The 17201-nt window shown below is 42.7% G+C and overlaps 1 protein-coding gene across 2 annotated transcripts in view; it reads left to right on the top strand.

The window, feature by feature from the left end:
* PRUNE2 (prune homolog 2 with BCH domain) overlaps window positions 1-17201 on the top strand; it is a gene marked incomplete at its 5' end in the record, with an annotated part of 139819 nt that overhangs the window by 81776 nt on the left and 40842 nt on the right. For both annotated transcript variants that reach the window (XM_084278902.1, XM_084278901.1), the window contains 2 exons: window positions 333-6876; window positions 7323-8154. In XM_084278902.1, the coding sequence (XP_084135028.1) occupies window positions 333-6876; window positions 7323-8154 (7376 nt within the window). The remainder of the gene's footprint in view (window positions 1-332; window positions 6877-7322; window positions 8155-17201) is intronic.

Here is a 17201-nt window from a genome sequence, read left to right as displayed (position 1 = left end):
GATTACATTTTAGAAATACTTTTCTCATATAACCTTATATATTTTACTCAAATTTCTTAAGATAACACCTAAACATTTATTTGGATTTTCTTTTACTAATGAAAAGTGAACTTGAAAGTTATGTGGTATAATTTCAAGTAAATACTCTGACCAATTATGTAATGCACATTTTCTCATCTATTTAGGAATCACAATAAGCTGTTACAGTGAAAGGGCCAAGACCTAGTTTAATAGGAATAGATAGGTATGGCTGTGTTACACGGTGAAGTAGTCAATATGTGCCCTTACATCCATGATTACAATGGCTTTTGAAACATCCTATTTTTCAACAGATCTGCTGTGAATTAGAAGAATGTCAGAATCCTTGTTTGGAGCTGGATCCTCTAGAATGTGGATGTGACCAAATTCTCATTTATCGTCAAGAAAATTCTTTGGTGACCTGTGACCAAATTTTTCTTCTAGTTAAGGAGGTTATGAATAGAAGACAACCAGAAATGGCATCAAACAGTAGAACTTCTTCTACTGAAGCTGTTGCTGGAAGTGCTCCACTTTCACAAGGATCTTCTGGTATCATGGAGTTATATGGTTCTGATGTAGAACCACAGCCCAGTTCTGCTAATTTTATAGAAAATCCACAAGATCTAAATGGATCTATACAAGCCCACGTTGATGTTAATGTAGACCTTGTCAGTCCAGACAGTGGATTGGCTACCATTAGAAGCAGCCGGTCTTCCAAAGAGAGTTCTGTTTTCCTTAGTGATGATAGCCCTGTTGCAGAAGGTGCTGCTTCCCATCACAGTCTTCTGCCTGGCTTTGATTCCTATAGCCCTATTCCTGAAGGAGCAATAGCTGAAGAACAAAAACCTCAGTCTAGAGACAACAGTGATAACTTTGATCTTTTCAGATTTGATCTGGCACCTGTGGTTACAGCTCCATCTGAGTCATCTTCTCATTCTGTTGATTGTTCCCCAGCAGATGACTATTTCCTTAACAGTGATTCTTCAGAAGGACATCAAGTCACTGTGCAGAAAGAACTTGATGAGGCCAACCTACTAGAAAATGATACAGCAAATTATTCAACTGACTTATTTGTAACACCAAATGAGGAAGACAATTTAGCTGAATTTGAAGAGAATCCAGAAGAAATGTGTGAGAAAACTTCGAGTCTGGTCGATTTAGTTGAAGGTGATTCATCACCAGAAATTTTGAAATCTGCTGATTCAAGAATTCCACCAACTCCTATGAACAGTCTAGTAGAAACTTCACCATTAGACAATGGGCAGCCTTTGTTTTTCCCACAGGATGTCATTAAAAAAATTAATGAAATAGATGGCACAAATTATTCTCAGCCTCGTGTTAGATATGGGAGCTGGTGGGATGGCTTTGACATAGAGTCCAGAAATGCTGATACATGGAGTTCAAGTGAGCAGGAGTCTGTATTTCAGAGCCCAGTCTTATGGAAAGATTGTAAAGAAAGTCCCTTGTCACGAGAACATATTGATAGAAGAGCTTCAGACTCTGTATTCCTCCAAAAACAGCCAAAGCAAATGGAATACATGAGAGCAGGCCTCTGGGATAATCAGTTTAAACAAGATAATTGGAACAGTGAGAATCAAGAGAATATAACTGAACATTCACATTTGCAAACTGCTTCTTTAGAGGAGACAAAGAAAGAACTGGAGAGCTTTGCTGACCCATGGAAGGTCAGTCAGCCAACACCTGTGATGTCAGATGCATGGTGCAGTGGTGAAGAGAAAGGTAGTCAGCTAGCTGGAGATCCTTATGAAGTCTGGCCGAAGTTTGAAGCAGGAGACATGTCTAGGTCCTCAGAAAATGTATGGAACATGCCCAAACTGGATAGAGAAAAAAAATCGGTAAATGTTCCTGAGGAATGGATCATACCAAAAACAAGTTTATCAGATTCTTCAGAAATCACAGCAGACAATGAGATTGAGAATCCACCCATCCAGGTATCTCCAGAAGCCTGGGATAAAGAAGGATATTATTCAATAGAAGAATACAGAAAATCTGAAAATATAAATTCTCTTTTTAACAATATGCAAAATAATTCGAAGCTGCAAGCAGATGAAAAACCTGTATTTGGTTACCAAAAAATTAGGCCAAAGCAATTTGAAAATATAGAGACCTGGAATATCTATGACAAAAGCAACATCCGGAAAGAAGGGACAGAAGTGGTGGTGCCGTGGGAGGATGCCTTCTTGTATAAACACTCAGATCTCAGTTCATCAAATGTAGGTGAAGATGTAGTTGTTTCTCCACCAGACACCAATTATTCAACATCTGATTCATATATATCACCTACATATGTGGAAGATGAAAGAGAAAATGAGAGCAAAGGTTTTGATGAAGAAACAGTTATTGATAAATTGATAAACCCAAATTTGGCTGAGACAAAAGAACTTGAGAATGCAAATAGCGAACTGTTATCTCCTAGAAACACACCTTTTTCAAGCTCTGCAGACACGGACATCTGGAACACTCCCCTAAATAATGTCACCCAGTTGCAAGGAAGAAACTCTGAAATTACTGCTCTTTCTGCCTCTGCTAAAACTTTCCTTAATTCAGAACAAACAGCTAATCATTGCTTTGTGACTGAGATACATACCAATGAAAATAATTTTTCTGTATCTGAAAACAGAAGGAAAACACCAATACACAATCAAACAGTGAATGACTTATCGCCACCACAGAACGAATTCAATGCTGTACAGACTGCAGCTGAAAATGCAGAAACAGTGAGCAGTGCTCCTGTAGAAGACACAGATACATCTACACCAACTTCTGACGCTGGGAACGGTTTGGATCTCAAAATATGTGACTTAGGGGCTGAAATGCTTGGTAAGAAGTCAGCACAAAACACTGATGATGCTGAAAAGCTAGATAGTCAGGATTCAGCGCAGCAGCTGAGCCCAAGGAGTCTACAGACTGAGCAGGGCTGTGAGGAAGTCCAGGACAACGCCACTGTCACGTCTCAGGAAGGAAAACAGGAATGTAAGAGAACAGGGGAGATAAGTGGGCAGCAAATGGATGGTGACATTTGTAATAAACTAGTGCAGGAGGACAGTGAATCTTCGTGTAATGCAGATTCAGAAGAAAACAGGTCAACAACTGAAGTTCCAAGCTCCCCAGAAAAAATGAGGCAGAGCATTAGTTTGGAAGCATTAGTCACTGAGAATGAATCATTTTCCAACCAAAGTAACTCAGATAGCCAGGAAGAGAGGAAAGACCTGTTACACAATAACGTAGAATCTTCTTCAAGTGCTTCGGAGGAAGGTAGAAATTCTGAATCTTTTGATGACTCCAGACCACAAAATTACAATTACAGTGAAACATCACATCTGCTTTCTGAGAAAGCTGAAAAGGAGACTACAGTGGTAGAGGATGCAACAAGTCCTGAGATGGAAAGTATTTCTGAAGGTTCTGATAAGGGTTGTGATAATCCTGAAAACAATTCTTCCATAATGCCGACAAGCTCAGGTATCTGGAATGAGTTGGGAGAGAGTGATTGTCAACTAGACACACCAATTCCCCTGATGAATGAACCACAAGAACTGGGAGAAGTGAAAGAGGGCTTACATGAGTTGGTTCCGAGCCATCCAGGCATTTGTAATTCTGAGTTAGTATCTTTCAAGAATAGCTCTGAACTGAATGGAACTCATGAAAAGCCTTTCATAGATGAGTTTACGAGTCCTTCTTATGGATATGTTAGTGTTCCTGACATTACAGATATGTCTGTGGTGGAAAATTCATTTTCACATGAAATATTATCTGGGAGAAATGAAAACTCAGAAGATTTAGAGCCTGCTAATAATCTTTGTGAAGAGCCATGTGTGATGCTGAATGAAAGTTTTCCCCAAACTGCTTGGAATTCACAGCCATGTGGAGATGTTCAGTCTCCTGGAGTAAGTCCTGAGGCAAGTGAAGCCCTTGACATGGCAAACACCACAAGTAGTCTTTCAAAGGATATACAGACCAAAAGTTACCTGGAAGAAGATAATGTGTGGAGTGATTCAATAAATGATTATGCACACTCAAGTGGAACAAGTCCTGATATAAGTGATGCATCTGTGAATGTGTGGGGAGACCTTCCAGTTGCCAGTCATCGCAAAAGTAGTAGAGATCTGTGGGATATTAAAAATAATAAAAATATTGAAGATGCTTGTAAGAGGGATGAATTTGAGAATAAATCTGAAGGTTTTGAAACAACTGCTGAACAGAACAAAGTTCCTAAAAGCTTAGATTTTTGGAATGCCCATGTAGATGATGATACTGTATCTTCTTTATCTAGTCCTGACATAAATGAGGATTCAGAGAATTCAGAGGCATGTTCAAAAGTGATTAATGAAGATTCCACCTATGAAAATGAACAGCATGAAGCATCTGTAATCCAAGAGGATTATGCTCAAGCCAGTGCAACGAGTTCTGAAGCAAATGAAAACAATTTACCTGGAAAAACTAAGGGGGGAGAGGAGGTCCAGGTAGGCATTTTCAGTGAAAATCTTGAACCAATTAAAGCTGGGAAAGTATTGCAGGAGGACTTGACTACAGTGGAGCGTGATGAGACTTCTGAATATTTCAGTCACTGTGAAACACATCGGGAAAAAACTCCAGTGTGCATTTTCAGTGAACAAACAGGTACTGGAGAAGATTCGTATTTGTATCAAATGAATAAAGAGACCACACCGACTTCTGCTGTTGGTGATAAAGAAGAGTATTCTTCAAAGGCTGCAGATTTGTGGAGTATGCCACTGGAAGCCAATTTAAGAACTGATCCAAAATCCACAATGGGAGCATTTAGTTTTCCAGATGACAGTTCAGAATGGTGGAATTCACAACCTTGTGAAGAAAAGCAAGCGGAAGATCAGTATTTTGTTTCAAGTCACTCTGCAGCAAACCAGTTAGCGAATGGTAAGAATGACACCCAGCGGTCACCTTCACAAGATGAAGAACTAATGGAAGCACATTTCACTGATGCAAGTAATGGTGGAAATCAGCCTCCTCCACTGTACTCTGATGAAAAAGAAAAGGAAAGGCCAGTACATCCTTTGCATATTCCCAGTTGTCAAATAAATCAAGACACTGTACAGTTCAAACAATTTCAGCCTTTCATACTGGATGAAGAAGGAAAGAGATTGGAAGAGCAGTTGTTTCCTACAGATGAGGAAAATCAGCTGACTCCACAGAATCCTTTTTCAGATGAGGAACAAAGGATACCAAATATGCTAGTTCAAGAAACCACCGAACTGGATCTGCCAAAAGACAATGAGGGAAATGCAGGCCTCATTCCTCAAGAACAACAGAAGGATACCTGTGAAATGCTAGAAGTGCGCAGCTCTCTGCCAGCTGCTTTCACTGTAGAAGACACATCTTTTGAAATGACAAAGAAATCAAGTCCAAGTTCAGGGTGGGGTATATTAGTTCCCCAGGCTTCACTTATCCCAGATATTTTGCAGGATAACACACAAGAAAGTAATCAGCTGTTTTCAGTGGAACCTGATCTGTGGACTAATGCTGAGCAGATTGTCACTTTGAAATCAGATGGTGAAAATCCTGATATATTAAGACACTGTGACCAAGACAATACTTCAGAGGCATCAAGCAGTCCCGATGTGTGCCAGGACTATGAGGCTAAGCATGCCGCTGTCTCATCTCAGTTTGGGGTGGAGCTCCCTGAAGACAAAGTCAGTCAGTCGATTCACGCATGGCCAAATATGAGTAAAGAGTCAGATTTTGATTTAGGGTGTCAGTTAGTAATGCAGAAGGTAAAGGCACAGTCTGAAAGTAGTAGCCCCCAAGACTATGAACAGGGAAAGACTGATACATCCTATCGGCAAATCTCTTCTAATACTCAGGAGCCTCATGAAATTGCAGTTTTGGAAGAATATGGTCTAGAAAATAAATTTGTTACTGACCTAATTGAGTCAGCTGAAATGACAAATGAAGTTTTAGAAGTGATACCCTTAGGTTGGAAAGACATGTCCAATGAAAGTTTTACTCCTGCAAGCCGTCAAGGAACACCGACTGATACAGCTCAAATAGTGACCTCCCCAACACTTTTGGCTCCCATAGATTTCACTGTACCTGACAAGGCAGAACAGAACTTAAAAGAAATCAGTGCCTTGGCCGAAGCTGGAAAATGCTCTGATATTGACTATGCAGCAATGACTGGTAATGAGCTAGACATGTCAGAAGAACGTGGGGATGAGTCTGAGATTGGTGTAGAAGATAACAGGAGGAACACATCGGTGACTAGTGTCCTGGCAAGCACATGCAGTGGAATGAACATACTGGCAGCAACAGGCAGCGAGGCAGCGGAAGCTGAATCAAAGGATAAACAAATACTCTTTCCCAAATCCTTTCTGCCTGGTGATAATGAAGGCCATGAGTCTGATTCAGATAATCAACTGGTTGATGACATAGCAAAAGAATCTGAAGATGTAATTGAAAGTTATGATCCCATGTTTAAGGGATTGCCCTGTGAGCAGTCACCAGTGGTGCGTACTCCACCATTCTATGTATCTTTTGATAGTGAACCCTCTGGCAGCAGAGAGTGTGCAAAGGATGAGCTTTTGTTACAGCACCCATTTTGTGACATCATTTCTTCAGAAAAAACTCTACCACTGCCCATTCCTTTGGGAGGTGCAGAAAGCATCCCTATGACCAAAGACAGCGTTATTAAAGATCAGGTGCCTGACACATCCACAGAGTGCCTTCAGGAAAATCACACATCATCATCACCTTCACTCTCCGAGTCTGAAGTAACTGTAGAAGCTTCTGGGATTTCGATAGGAAGATTTGAAGGAGAGGCAACTGATCTGGACTCGCCGCCAGGTGGAGATAAAAGATCACCTGATGGTAAGAAAACCGGTTTTCCAGAGCAAATTCATAGAACAAAGAGCGAAAGAAATGTCTGGAGTACTGCTGCTGAATGACGAGGGTTTGAGTGAAGTTTGTGTGTCTCGTTGATGTAAAAAAATTTTATTCTTGGAAGACCTCTAGCATCACCCTTCTAGAGAGATCCAAATCTTTTAAACATTGAAGTAAGAACATTATTTCTTCTGTTTGTACAGGGGCAGGCGTGTGGATGCTGAATCATATCTTCCTTAGGAATCATTGTGGTGTTAATGTATAATCTTTAACAATAATAGCAATGATGGTGATGTTATAAAATTCAAGTACACATTAACAGAGTACAGCAGACTGAGAAGAGTTTTATCTCACTGTACTGATTTAAAGAAATCATAGTGACTGAAATTGTAATTAAAAAACTAAAAGGAGTTTTTGTTTGCCTGTTTTTTTAGAAGCTGGCATTGAGTCCCTACTTTGTAGGGAGAGTAAACCAAGAAATTCCTCTGAGAGCCCTGAGCTGAAAAGTCCAGAGGGTAAGGAAGATGTGAGGACCCAGGTGCACCAAGATCCAACTTCACTGGAGATGGATTACATCCTTGTTACTGAGAAAGAAAATACACCATCAACAAAGGATACTCCTGAAAGAAATGAAAGTGATTTTACATTTCAGGAAGCTAATGTAGCTGAACAAACAGAATATCTCGAAAGCTTTTCACCAGGCTCCTTGGATACCTTTCAGACAATCTCCATTACAAATGAAAAGGAAGACCTCGCCATTTGTGGGACTGAATGGGACTCTGTTCACTTAGAAGATAAAAGTTCTTCCGTTGTGCATCAAAAACTGGATGATGAAAGGAGATCACAGGAAAGCTGTGGGCAAGATGAAGGCTGGGTAATATTGGGACAAAATGAAGTCAGTGACATATCACCTGAAGAAATTTCTGCCAAGTCAGAAATACCAGCATTGGGACCTGGACATTCAGGTGAAGAACCAGCAGCTGTTGCAGCACAGGAATTGATTCTTGACACTCAAACAGAATTTCAAGCAGAAAGTTCCTTTCAGAAATCTTTTGAACGTGAGGGTTGTTTTCCTTCAGACAGCCTGACTAACGAGGACGAGAGCTCCAACATCACAGGAACACGTGTGTTGCAGGGGGTTGGTGGTGATGGTGCATGCGATGCAGAATCTCAACAGACCCTTGGAAATAATGTAGCAAGAGAACAAGAAACTAAGGAGGAAATGCTGCTTCTCAACAGTGAAAGAACACAGAATCAAAAATCAGGGTAAGGAGAAAACAACCTGTTTACTTTCTAGAATTTTTTGTTCCGTTCTTATCAGTGTTATTGGATTGTATCATGTTATGAATAGATGGCAAGACTTTCAGATCGCAAGTACTAATTGTATTTACATATCTCTATCTTCCTCCATTTGTGAAGAAGAGAGTCTTGGTTCTTGGTTGCTTGATATGAGTCAACTTAGGATTGTTTTGCAACATAGAAAACTTGAAAAGTCATTTCCCTGCAGGAGTAAGTCTGTCTTTGAAGTACCCCAGACATCATAATCTACCTTTAAATCTGAAACAGATGTCAGATGTGCCCAGGGAATACACTCCAAACATATTGATGATATTGCCAGTCCATATGCAATGCCCTAATGCAAACTTCTGGGAAGGAAGATAGGAGGGAGTCAAGGCCCAGGGTCAGAAAAATGTGCTTGCTTACAAGGGAAATAAAAGGATAATGGAGAATTACAGGGGGTTTTATGGTTATGGCCAAGCAGTAGTCAGGTTAAAGCAGCATTTCTCTGGGCTAGACTTGACTGGCAGTTGAGGCAGCTTGAGTATATGTGCACCTGCCTTTGGGTGGAAGTGCAGCCTCCGTGCTGACAGCATTGCTTCTGCCTATTGTCTCTCTGCCATGTCACCAGCTGGAAAAAGAGAGGACTCTCTTGACTCCATTTGCTGGAGTGTATTGGAGAAAGTGCTTGTGTTACTTATGACTCATCTTTTACAACCAGGAGGTTTTAGCTGCTACGGTGTACTTCTAGGGTAGCTCCAGAGATTGAGGTGTGGAAGTCTGACCTCATTTCTCCTGGGTATCTGCAACGAACACACTACAGCTTACAAAGAGGAACCTGGCAATGTGTTTATACAGTGAAATTCTTGTGAACAGCAAAAGAAAATTCCCAGTACAAAAAAATGCCCAGGGCCTGTAACTGCTTTGTACTTCCTACTCCTTTCAAATTGCACTTACCCTAAAGAACATGTGATATGAAACATGTGGAAACATACTGTTTATGTGAAATATAAGACTTTTTTTTCCTGGTTTCTCCTATCAGTTGTCAGTTCACTGTAGAACACAGGTCACACACATGACTTTTATTATCGTGTTTTAATTGTTTTTTAATTTGTATTTTAGACTTTATTTTAAAAAAAATTTCACTATCAATTTTGCAGTTTTTCCCTTAAAGGTGTTATGCCTGTGTATGACAGCATAATCCTGATGACAGCACTTTCAAATAACCTGTGACAGAAAAGCACAGCTTTTTGCTAACTCTCCCTCCCCACCCCAAACAGTTCACATCTCACTAAGATTTCAGGAGCTAATAGTTCAATAGCTGTGATTTATCTTCTCCCAGACTTGCTAAAATTCCTTCCCTCTAATGATTTTCACACGTTTTCCAGAGAGTATATCACTACCACATGATAAGGCACTGTTATAGATGAGCTATTTTTAATACTTGGTAAGTACTGGCTTAAACAGAAATGGCAGTCCCAGAAACTGTGAAATGCAATGTTGCTACTTGCAGGCTTAAACTTAAACACCTGTGTAGGACTTCATGTTTTCTTGCCCTCACATACTGGCCTTGATTGAAATTGCTTTGCTCTAACTACCAGCACTGACAGAATCTTAGAATCATAGAACGGTCTGGGTTGGAAGTGACCCCCAAGGATCATAAAGTTCCAAACAGGCAGGGCCACCATCTCCAGGCCTGGATCTGCACAAGGTTGCCCAGGCCCCCATCCAACCTGGCCTTGAACACCTCCAGGGGTGGGCATCTACCACTTCTCTGGGCAGCCTGTTCCAGCACCTCACCACTCTCTCTGTAAAAAACTTCCCCCTAATAACTAATCTAAACCTTCCCTCCTTTAGCTTCTGTCTATTCCCCTTTGTCCTGCCATTATCTACCCTTTTAAATAGTTGATTCTCCTCCTGTTTGTATGCTCCCTTCAGGTACTGGAAGGCTGCAAAGAGGTTCCCCCACAGCCTTCTCTTCTCCAGGCTGAACAAGACCAGCAAACCTCAGCCTCTCTTCATAGGGGAGGTGCTCCAGCCCTCTGATCATCTTCGTGGCCCTCCTCTGAACCCTCTGTATTGGGGTCCCAGACCTGGACACAGTACTCCAGATGGGGCCTCACAAGGGCAGAGTAGAGAGGGACATTCACTGTCCCTCCCTGTCTGTGTTAGCCACCCCTCTTCTGATGGAGCCCAGGATACCATTGACCTTGCGAGCTGCAAGAGCACACTGCTGGCTCATGTTAAGTTTCTCATCCACCATGACACCCAGGTCCTTCTCAGCAGGGCTACTCTCAAGGAGCTCTTCTCCCAGTCTGTATCTGTGTCTGGGATTCTTCCGGCCCAAGTGCAACACCTTACACTTCGCAGTGTTGAACCTCATTAGGTTCACCCGGGCCCACCTTTCCAGCCTGTCAATATCCCTCTGTGTGGCTTCCTTTCCTTCTGTTGTGTCAACCACACCACTCAGCTTGGTGTCATCTGCAAACTTGCTGAGGGTGCACTCAACTCCATCATCGATGTCATTGATAAAGATGTTAAAGAGCACCGGTCCCAAGACAAACCCCTGGGGGACCCCGCTTGTCACCGACCTCCACCTGGACATAGACCCACTGACCACCACCCTTTGTCTACATTCTTTCAACCAGTTTCTTATCCTTCTTATTCTTTTGCCCATCCCCTATCGAAAAACTCGCTGTGAGCTGTTGGGGATACCTGCTTCTGCTGCCCCAGTAAAATGCCTTTATACAAACGCACGTAGCATGGGGAACAAACAAGAAGAATTGGAGATCTTTGTCGCAGGGCCACGATCTCATTGCAATCACTGAGACGTGGTGGGACAGCCTGGATGACTGGCATGCTGTCATGGATGGCTGTGTGCTTTTTAGGAAAGATAGGCTAGGGAGACGAGGTGGAGCAGTTGCTCTTTATGTTAGAGAGCACCTAGAATGTATTGACCTCCACCTGGGTAGGGATGAACCACTTGTTGAGAGCTTGTGGGTAAGAATTAAAAGGCAGGCCAGTATGTGTGACGTAGTCGTGGGCGTGTACTACAGGCCCCCTGATCAAGAGGAGTGGGTTGATAGTGCATTTTATAAGCAATTGGAAGTAGCCTCAAGATCGCAGGCGCTGGTCATTATGGGGGACTTCAATTACCCAGATATTTGCTGGGCAAGCAGCACGGCCAGTCGTATGCAGTCCAGGCAATTTCTGCGGTATGTGGAAGACAACTTCCTGCTACAGATGGTGCAGGAACCTACAAGGAGAGGGCAGGTGCTTGACCTTGTTTTTACTAACAAGGATGGGCTCGTTAGGGAAGTGAAGGTCGGGGGCAGCTTAGGACAAAGCGACCATGAAATGATCGAGTTCAAGATCCTGAGTGGAAGAGGCAAGCCAAAAAGTAGGATAGCTACCCTGAATTTTGGAAGAGCTAACTTTGATCTCCTCCGAAATCAAATAGGGGCTATCCCTTGGGCTACTCTGTTTGAAGGAATGGGAGCCTGCGAGAGCTGGCTAACATTCAAACAGCACTTCTTCCAAGCACAGAATAGGTGCATCCCTTTGAGTAAGAAATCGGGAAGGAGAGGTAGAAGACCTGCGTGGATAAGCAGGGAGCTTTTGAGTAAACTCAAAGGGAAGCAGAAGACCTATAAACTGTGGAAACAGGGTCTGAGATCATGGGATGAATATAAGGATGTTGCCAGGGCCTGCAGGGATGCAACTAGGAGGGCTAAGGCCTGCTTAGAAATTAAGCTGGCAAGGGACATAAAGGATAATAAAAAGAGTTTTTTCAGGTATGTGAATAGTAAAAGGATGACCAGGGATAATGTAGGTCCCTTGTTGAATAAGGCGGGTGTCTTGGTAACGGGAGATGATGAGAAGGTGGAGATACTGAATGCCTTCTTTGCCTCGGTCTTTACTCCGAAGGCTTCTCGGGACCCACAGATACCAGATGAAAGTAGGAGTGGTTGGGGAATGAATGGCTCACCTCTAGTTGAGGTAGGGGTGGTCCAGGAGCGATTCAAAGGATTGGATGCACACAAATCCATGGGCCCGGATGGGATACACCCACGTGTGCTGAGAGAGCTGGCGGAGGTGATTGCGGAGCCGCTCTCTATCACCTTTGATAGGTCCTGGACTACAGGAGAAGTGCCTGAAGATTGGAGGATAGCCAATGTCACTCCAGTCTTTAAAAAAGGCAAGAAGGAGGATCCCAGTAACTATAGGCCAGTCAGCCTCACTTCTGTCCATGGAAAGGTGATGGAACAGCTTGTTCTGGATGCCATCTCCAAACAACTGGAAGAGAAGAAGTTCATGAGGAGTAGTCAGCATGGATTCACCAAGGGGAGATCGTGCTCGACCAATCTCATAGCCTTCTATGATGTCATCACCAACTGGGTGGATGGAGGGAGAGCAGTGGATGTCATCTACCTTGACTTTAGCAAAGTTTTCAATACTGTCTCCCACGACATCCTGATAGAGAAGCTGAGGGAACAAGGGATAGATGAGTGGACAGTGAGCTGGGTTGAGAACTGGCTGTCGGACCGGGCTCAGAGGGTCGTGAATCTGAAGGAGAAATCTAATGAAGTTCAACAAGAGCAAGTGTAAAGTCTTGCACCTGGGGAGGAACAACCGACTGTATCAGTACAGGCTGGGGGATGACCTGCTGGAAAGGAGCTCTGTGGAGAAGGACCTGGGGGTCCTGGTTGATGACAGGTTGGCTATGAGCCAGCAGTGTGCCCTGGTGGCTAAGAGAGCCAATGGGATCCTGGGATGCATCAGGAAGAGTGTGTCCAGCAGGTCGAAGGAAGTGATCCTCCCCCTCTACTCTGCCCTGGTCAGGCCCCACCTAGAGTACTGTGTCCAGTTCTGGGCTCCCTGGTATAAAAAAGACAGGGACCTTCTGGAGAGAGTCCAGAGAAGGGCAGCGAAGATGATTAGGGGCCTGGAACATCTCCCCTATGAGGAAAGGCTAAGTGAGCTGGGTCTGTTCAGCCTGGAGAAAAGAAGGCTTAGGGGGGACCTAATTAGTGTTTATAAATATCTTAGACTTGGGATGCAGGGGGAATTGGCCAGCCCGTTTTCAGTGGTCTGTGGGGACAGGACTAGGGGCAATGGCTGTAAGCTGGAGCATAGGAAGTTCCGCACCAACATGCGGAAGAACTTTTTCACAGTAAGGGTGACGAAGCAGTGGAATAGGCTGCCCAGGGAGGTGGTTGAGTCTCCTTCTCTGGAGATACTCAAGTCTCATCTGGATGCCTGTCTGTGTAATGTGAGATAGGGAGCCTGCTTTGGCAGGGGGGTTGGACCCGATGATCTCTTGAGGTCCCTTCCAACCCCTAAGATTCTGTGATTCTGTGATCCACTGGAAGGTCCACCCATCAAATCCACATCTCTCCAATTTAGAGATAAGGATGTGGTGGGGGCCGTGCACAAGTCCAGGTAGATGATATCAGTTGCCTGCCCTTTATCTACCGATGCTGTCACTCCATCTTAGAAGGTCACCAGATTGGTGAGGCACGACCTTCCTTTGGTGAAACTGTGCTGGCTGTCCCGGATCACGCACTCATCCCTCATGTGCTCCAACATGCCATCCAGGAGGATCTGTTCCACGATCTTCCCAGGCACAGAGGTGAGGCTCACCGGCCTGTAATTTCTTGGGTCTTGCTTGCTCCCTTTCTTATAAATGGGAGTGACGTGACCCTTTTTCCAGTGCTCAGGGACCTCACCCAACAGCCACGACTTTTCAAATGAGGAGAGTATGAGATGAGAGGACCCCTGTCTGTGTAGGGCAGCAACAGCTTTTATTGATGAAGGTTAGTATTTACCACACTGAAGAAGGAGGCAAATCTTCAGATGGGTTAGCAGAAGATGAGCACTCCCCAATTCTGTATGGTCTGAAGCAAAACAACTGCTGAGTGCTTCAACCTGAAACTGTCAAAAGAAGAGGTGATTGTCGCAATGCTTCTGTTGCACCCAATCCTCCAAGCTTCTAACTTCCATTCCATAAAGGAGAGTAGAAATTTTGAAATTTTCTACAAAAAACCTGGAAGAAGCAGAATAACCAAAATCCCCAAACAGTTGTTTTGAATTGACAGAAGTGTGTGGAAGTGTGGCTTGGGATTTGCAGATCTAGGGAAACTAGATGTCCTTGGAGGTAGCTTGCTTGATAGTAGCACTAGTCCATACCCTGGAAGTCATCTTCCTCCATTATGTCTGCAAGGTTTCATCCACTTCGAGTTCATCTAAACCAACAGATTTCAATGAATAAAGCTGTGGGGTGTTTCGACAAACCAGTAATTTGTAGTGAAAACCTTTAAATCAGAAAATGCTTGCCACTTCTGTTCACGATAAACCGTGAATGGGACAGGAAAAAAGGAAGGGCTGTTTAGAGGTGCTGGCTAGTTTCAGGCTTGCAAATCTGACACGAACAAATCAGCTGCCAACTCCATTATCTCCCATGAAGCATTTTAAATTAAAATCAGCCAGATGCTGACCCTGCTTAAGTCACACTGATTAATTACGTGTAGGTAGTGTCCCAGGGTTTGACTTGCCATGCTTACATGCCCATGATGGGCTTAGGAAAAGAAAACTGGTCTAGGTGTCTGATTTTAAATTTTCTTTAAATTAGCACAATGGAGTTGAGAAAATTTTGAAGCAGAAAGATTCTTTGTATAGATACTTCAAGAAAAGACTCTGACTTTTGAATCAACTTTTGAAGAATCTGACTTCTGAATCTTGATTTTTGATTTCTTTTACTAGTGACACTGTCACTAGAAAAATGGCCATGGCATTTTAGGGATTTTTAGTGTCTTACTGCTATGAGAAGTCTCCTTTTCTTTAGGAATTTCTCCAAGTCTCCAAAGTCAAAACTTGAATCTTCCACATAAAAGTGGTGTTGTATTAGTGTTTCAGATGTAGTATGTTCATTATTCTGAGACCTTAGTATGTCCTCTTAGACTCACTCCCACACTGAAGTCCAAAACTGGACCATAACAATGTAAGAGTATTTTCAGTGAAAACTTAAATGCATGAAGGAATATGATGCATTCCTCCAAGGAAAGGATACAGTAGTTCTTGGTATAGGATATATATGTATATATTATAGGATACACACACACAAACACACACACACACACACACACACATATATATAAAAGGTGACTACAGCTTCCACTATAGACTTTTTTCTTATCTGACTCATTCCCAGAATCTTAGAATGGTTTGGGTTGTAAGGCACCTTAAAGACCATCTAGTTCCAACCCCCTGCCATGGGCAGGGACACACTCCAATAGACCAGGTTGCTCTAAGCCTCATCCAGCCTGACCTTGAACACTGTCAGGGAAGGGGCAGTCACAGCTGCTCTAGGCAACCTGCGCTAGCACCTCAGTGCCCTCACAGTCAAAATTTCTTCCTAATGTCTAACCTAAATCTACCCTCTTTCAGTTTAAGGCCATTAACCCTTGTCCTGTTGCTACCTTGTCTGGTAAACTGCCCCTCTCCAGCTTTTCTGATGGATCCCTTTAGGTACTGGAAGGCTGCAGTAAGGTCTCCCTGGAGCCTTCTCTTCTCCAGGCTGAACAAGCTCATCTCTAGCAGCCTGTCTTCATAGGAGAGGTGCTCCAGCCCTCTGATCATCTTCGTGGCCTTCCTCTGGACTTGCTCCAGGAGGTCCATGTCCTTCTTCTTGTGGGGACCCCAGAACTGGGTCAGTAATAATTCCATGATTCTCAGCTCCTAGATTCCCCTTCAGACTGAATTCTTGTACTTCTGAAAGGCCGTAACTTAGATTCGGGAAAGTTTCTTGCATAATTTACTAAATGTGTCTCTTCCCTTGACCAAATAGTTATTTCATAGGGTGTGCTTAATTAGACCTTTGGTACTGGAAAATGAATTACCCTTAATCTGAAGGTCTGTCTGGATAGCTGTGCCCTTAGGATGGTTTACATTCTCTACTCATTTTTTTTTTTTTTGTTTTGTCAAATACTTTTGCTTTATGTAAGTCTGCATTCTGAACCTGCAATGCCTATCTCTGGGTTTTAGAAGTAGCTTCTGAACCCAGGGCTTTCACTAGTGCAGCCTTTGTTCCCTTTAATTAAGCTGGTTGTTGCTTCATATACCCCTTTGCAGGGCATAGAAATTATGTTCCTTATTTTTAGGTATAACTCACCCTCACATGCTTATGTATGGCACAAACACAAGAACTCCAAAGAATAAAGACAGACATAGTTTTTACTCAGATGATGAGGACATTCCAACTAATGGACAATTGAACTGGTAGTCCAAAGGTTACGGGCATTTCCTCAGTAACTGCTTTCTAAGTCCCTTTCTGAACCTGTAATTTATTTGTAAGTTTGTGTTCAGAAAATAAATTAAGTTCATGCTTGTATACTGTGCTGAAGTAGGTTTCTTTAGTAGTGGAATAAGGGTCTATAAAGGATGCAGTTTGTGTTATTTTCTGCTCTCACCCAGAAAGTGTCTGTCTCATAAAGACCACTGTTTTGTAGAAGAGGGAGTACAAATTTTGAAACAGAAAGCATGAACAAAAATGAGAATGAAGAGATGGATTAAAATCTTGATGTTTTCTGGTCACTGTCCCCTTCATCCCAATTTCAAGCACAAGAACTTTCCAGGCTTTTCAGGTGAGTTTTAAGAAAATGTGTGACTGGTGATAAAGTTCATCCTTCCTGTCCTGATTTTCCTCTGCAAGGAAGAGAAGTATTAAGACACTGAATAAATTATATAAACCTGTGTCAATAATACACAAACACCAGAAATAATAAACTTTAGAGGTTTCTTTGGTGTCATTAAAAAGTACAAAAAGATTTGATACCATATTATTAATGTCAGCCTTTCCAGAAAGAAAATAGCTTTTTATATAGCTTTCCATATGTGGATATGCTTTCCATATTGTGCTCACTTTGGCAGCACATATGCTGAAATTGGAACGATACAGAGAAGATTAGCATGGCCCCTGTGCAAGGATGATACACAAATGTGTGAAGCATTCCATATTTTTTACTGGTGGATGCCCC

The sequence above is a fragment of the Gallinula chloropus genome (genome assembly GCF_964237585.1).
Source record: "Gallinula chloropus genome assembly, chromosome: Z".
Classification (NCBI taxonomy): domain Eukaryota; kingdom Metazoa; phylum Chordata; class Aves; order Gruiformes; family Rallidae; genus Gallinula; species Gallinula chloropus.
This window is presented reverse-complemented; position numbering and strand designations above follow the sequence as displayed.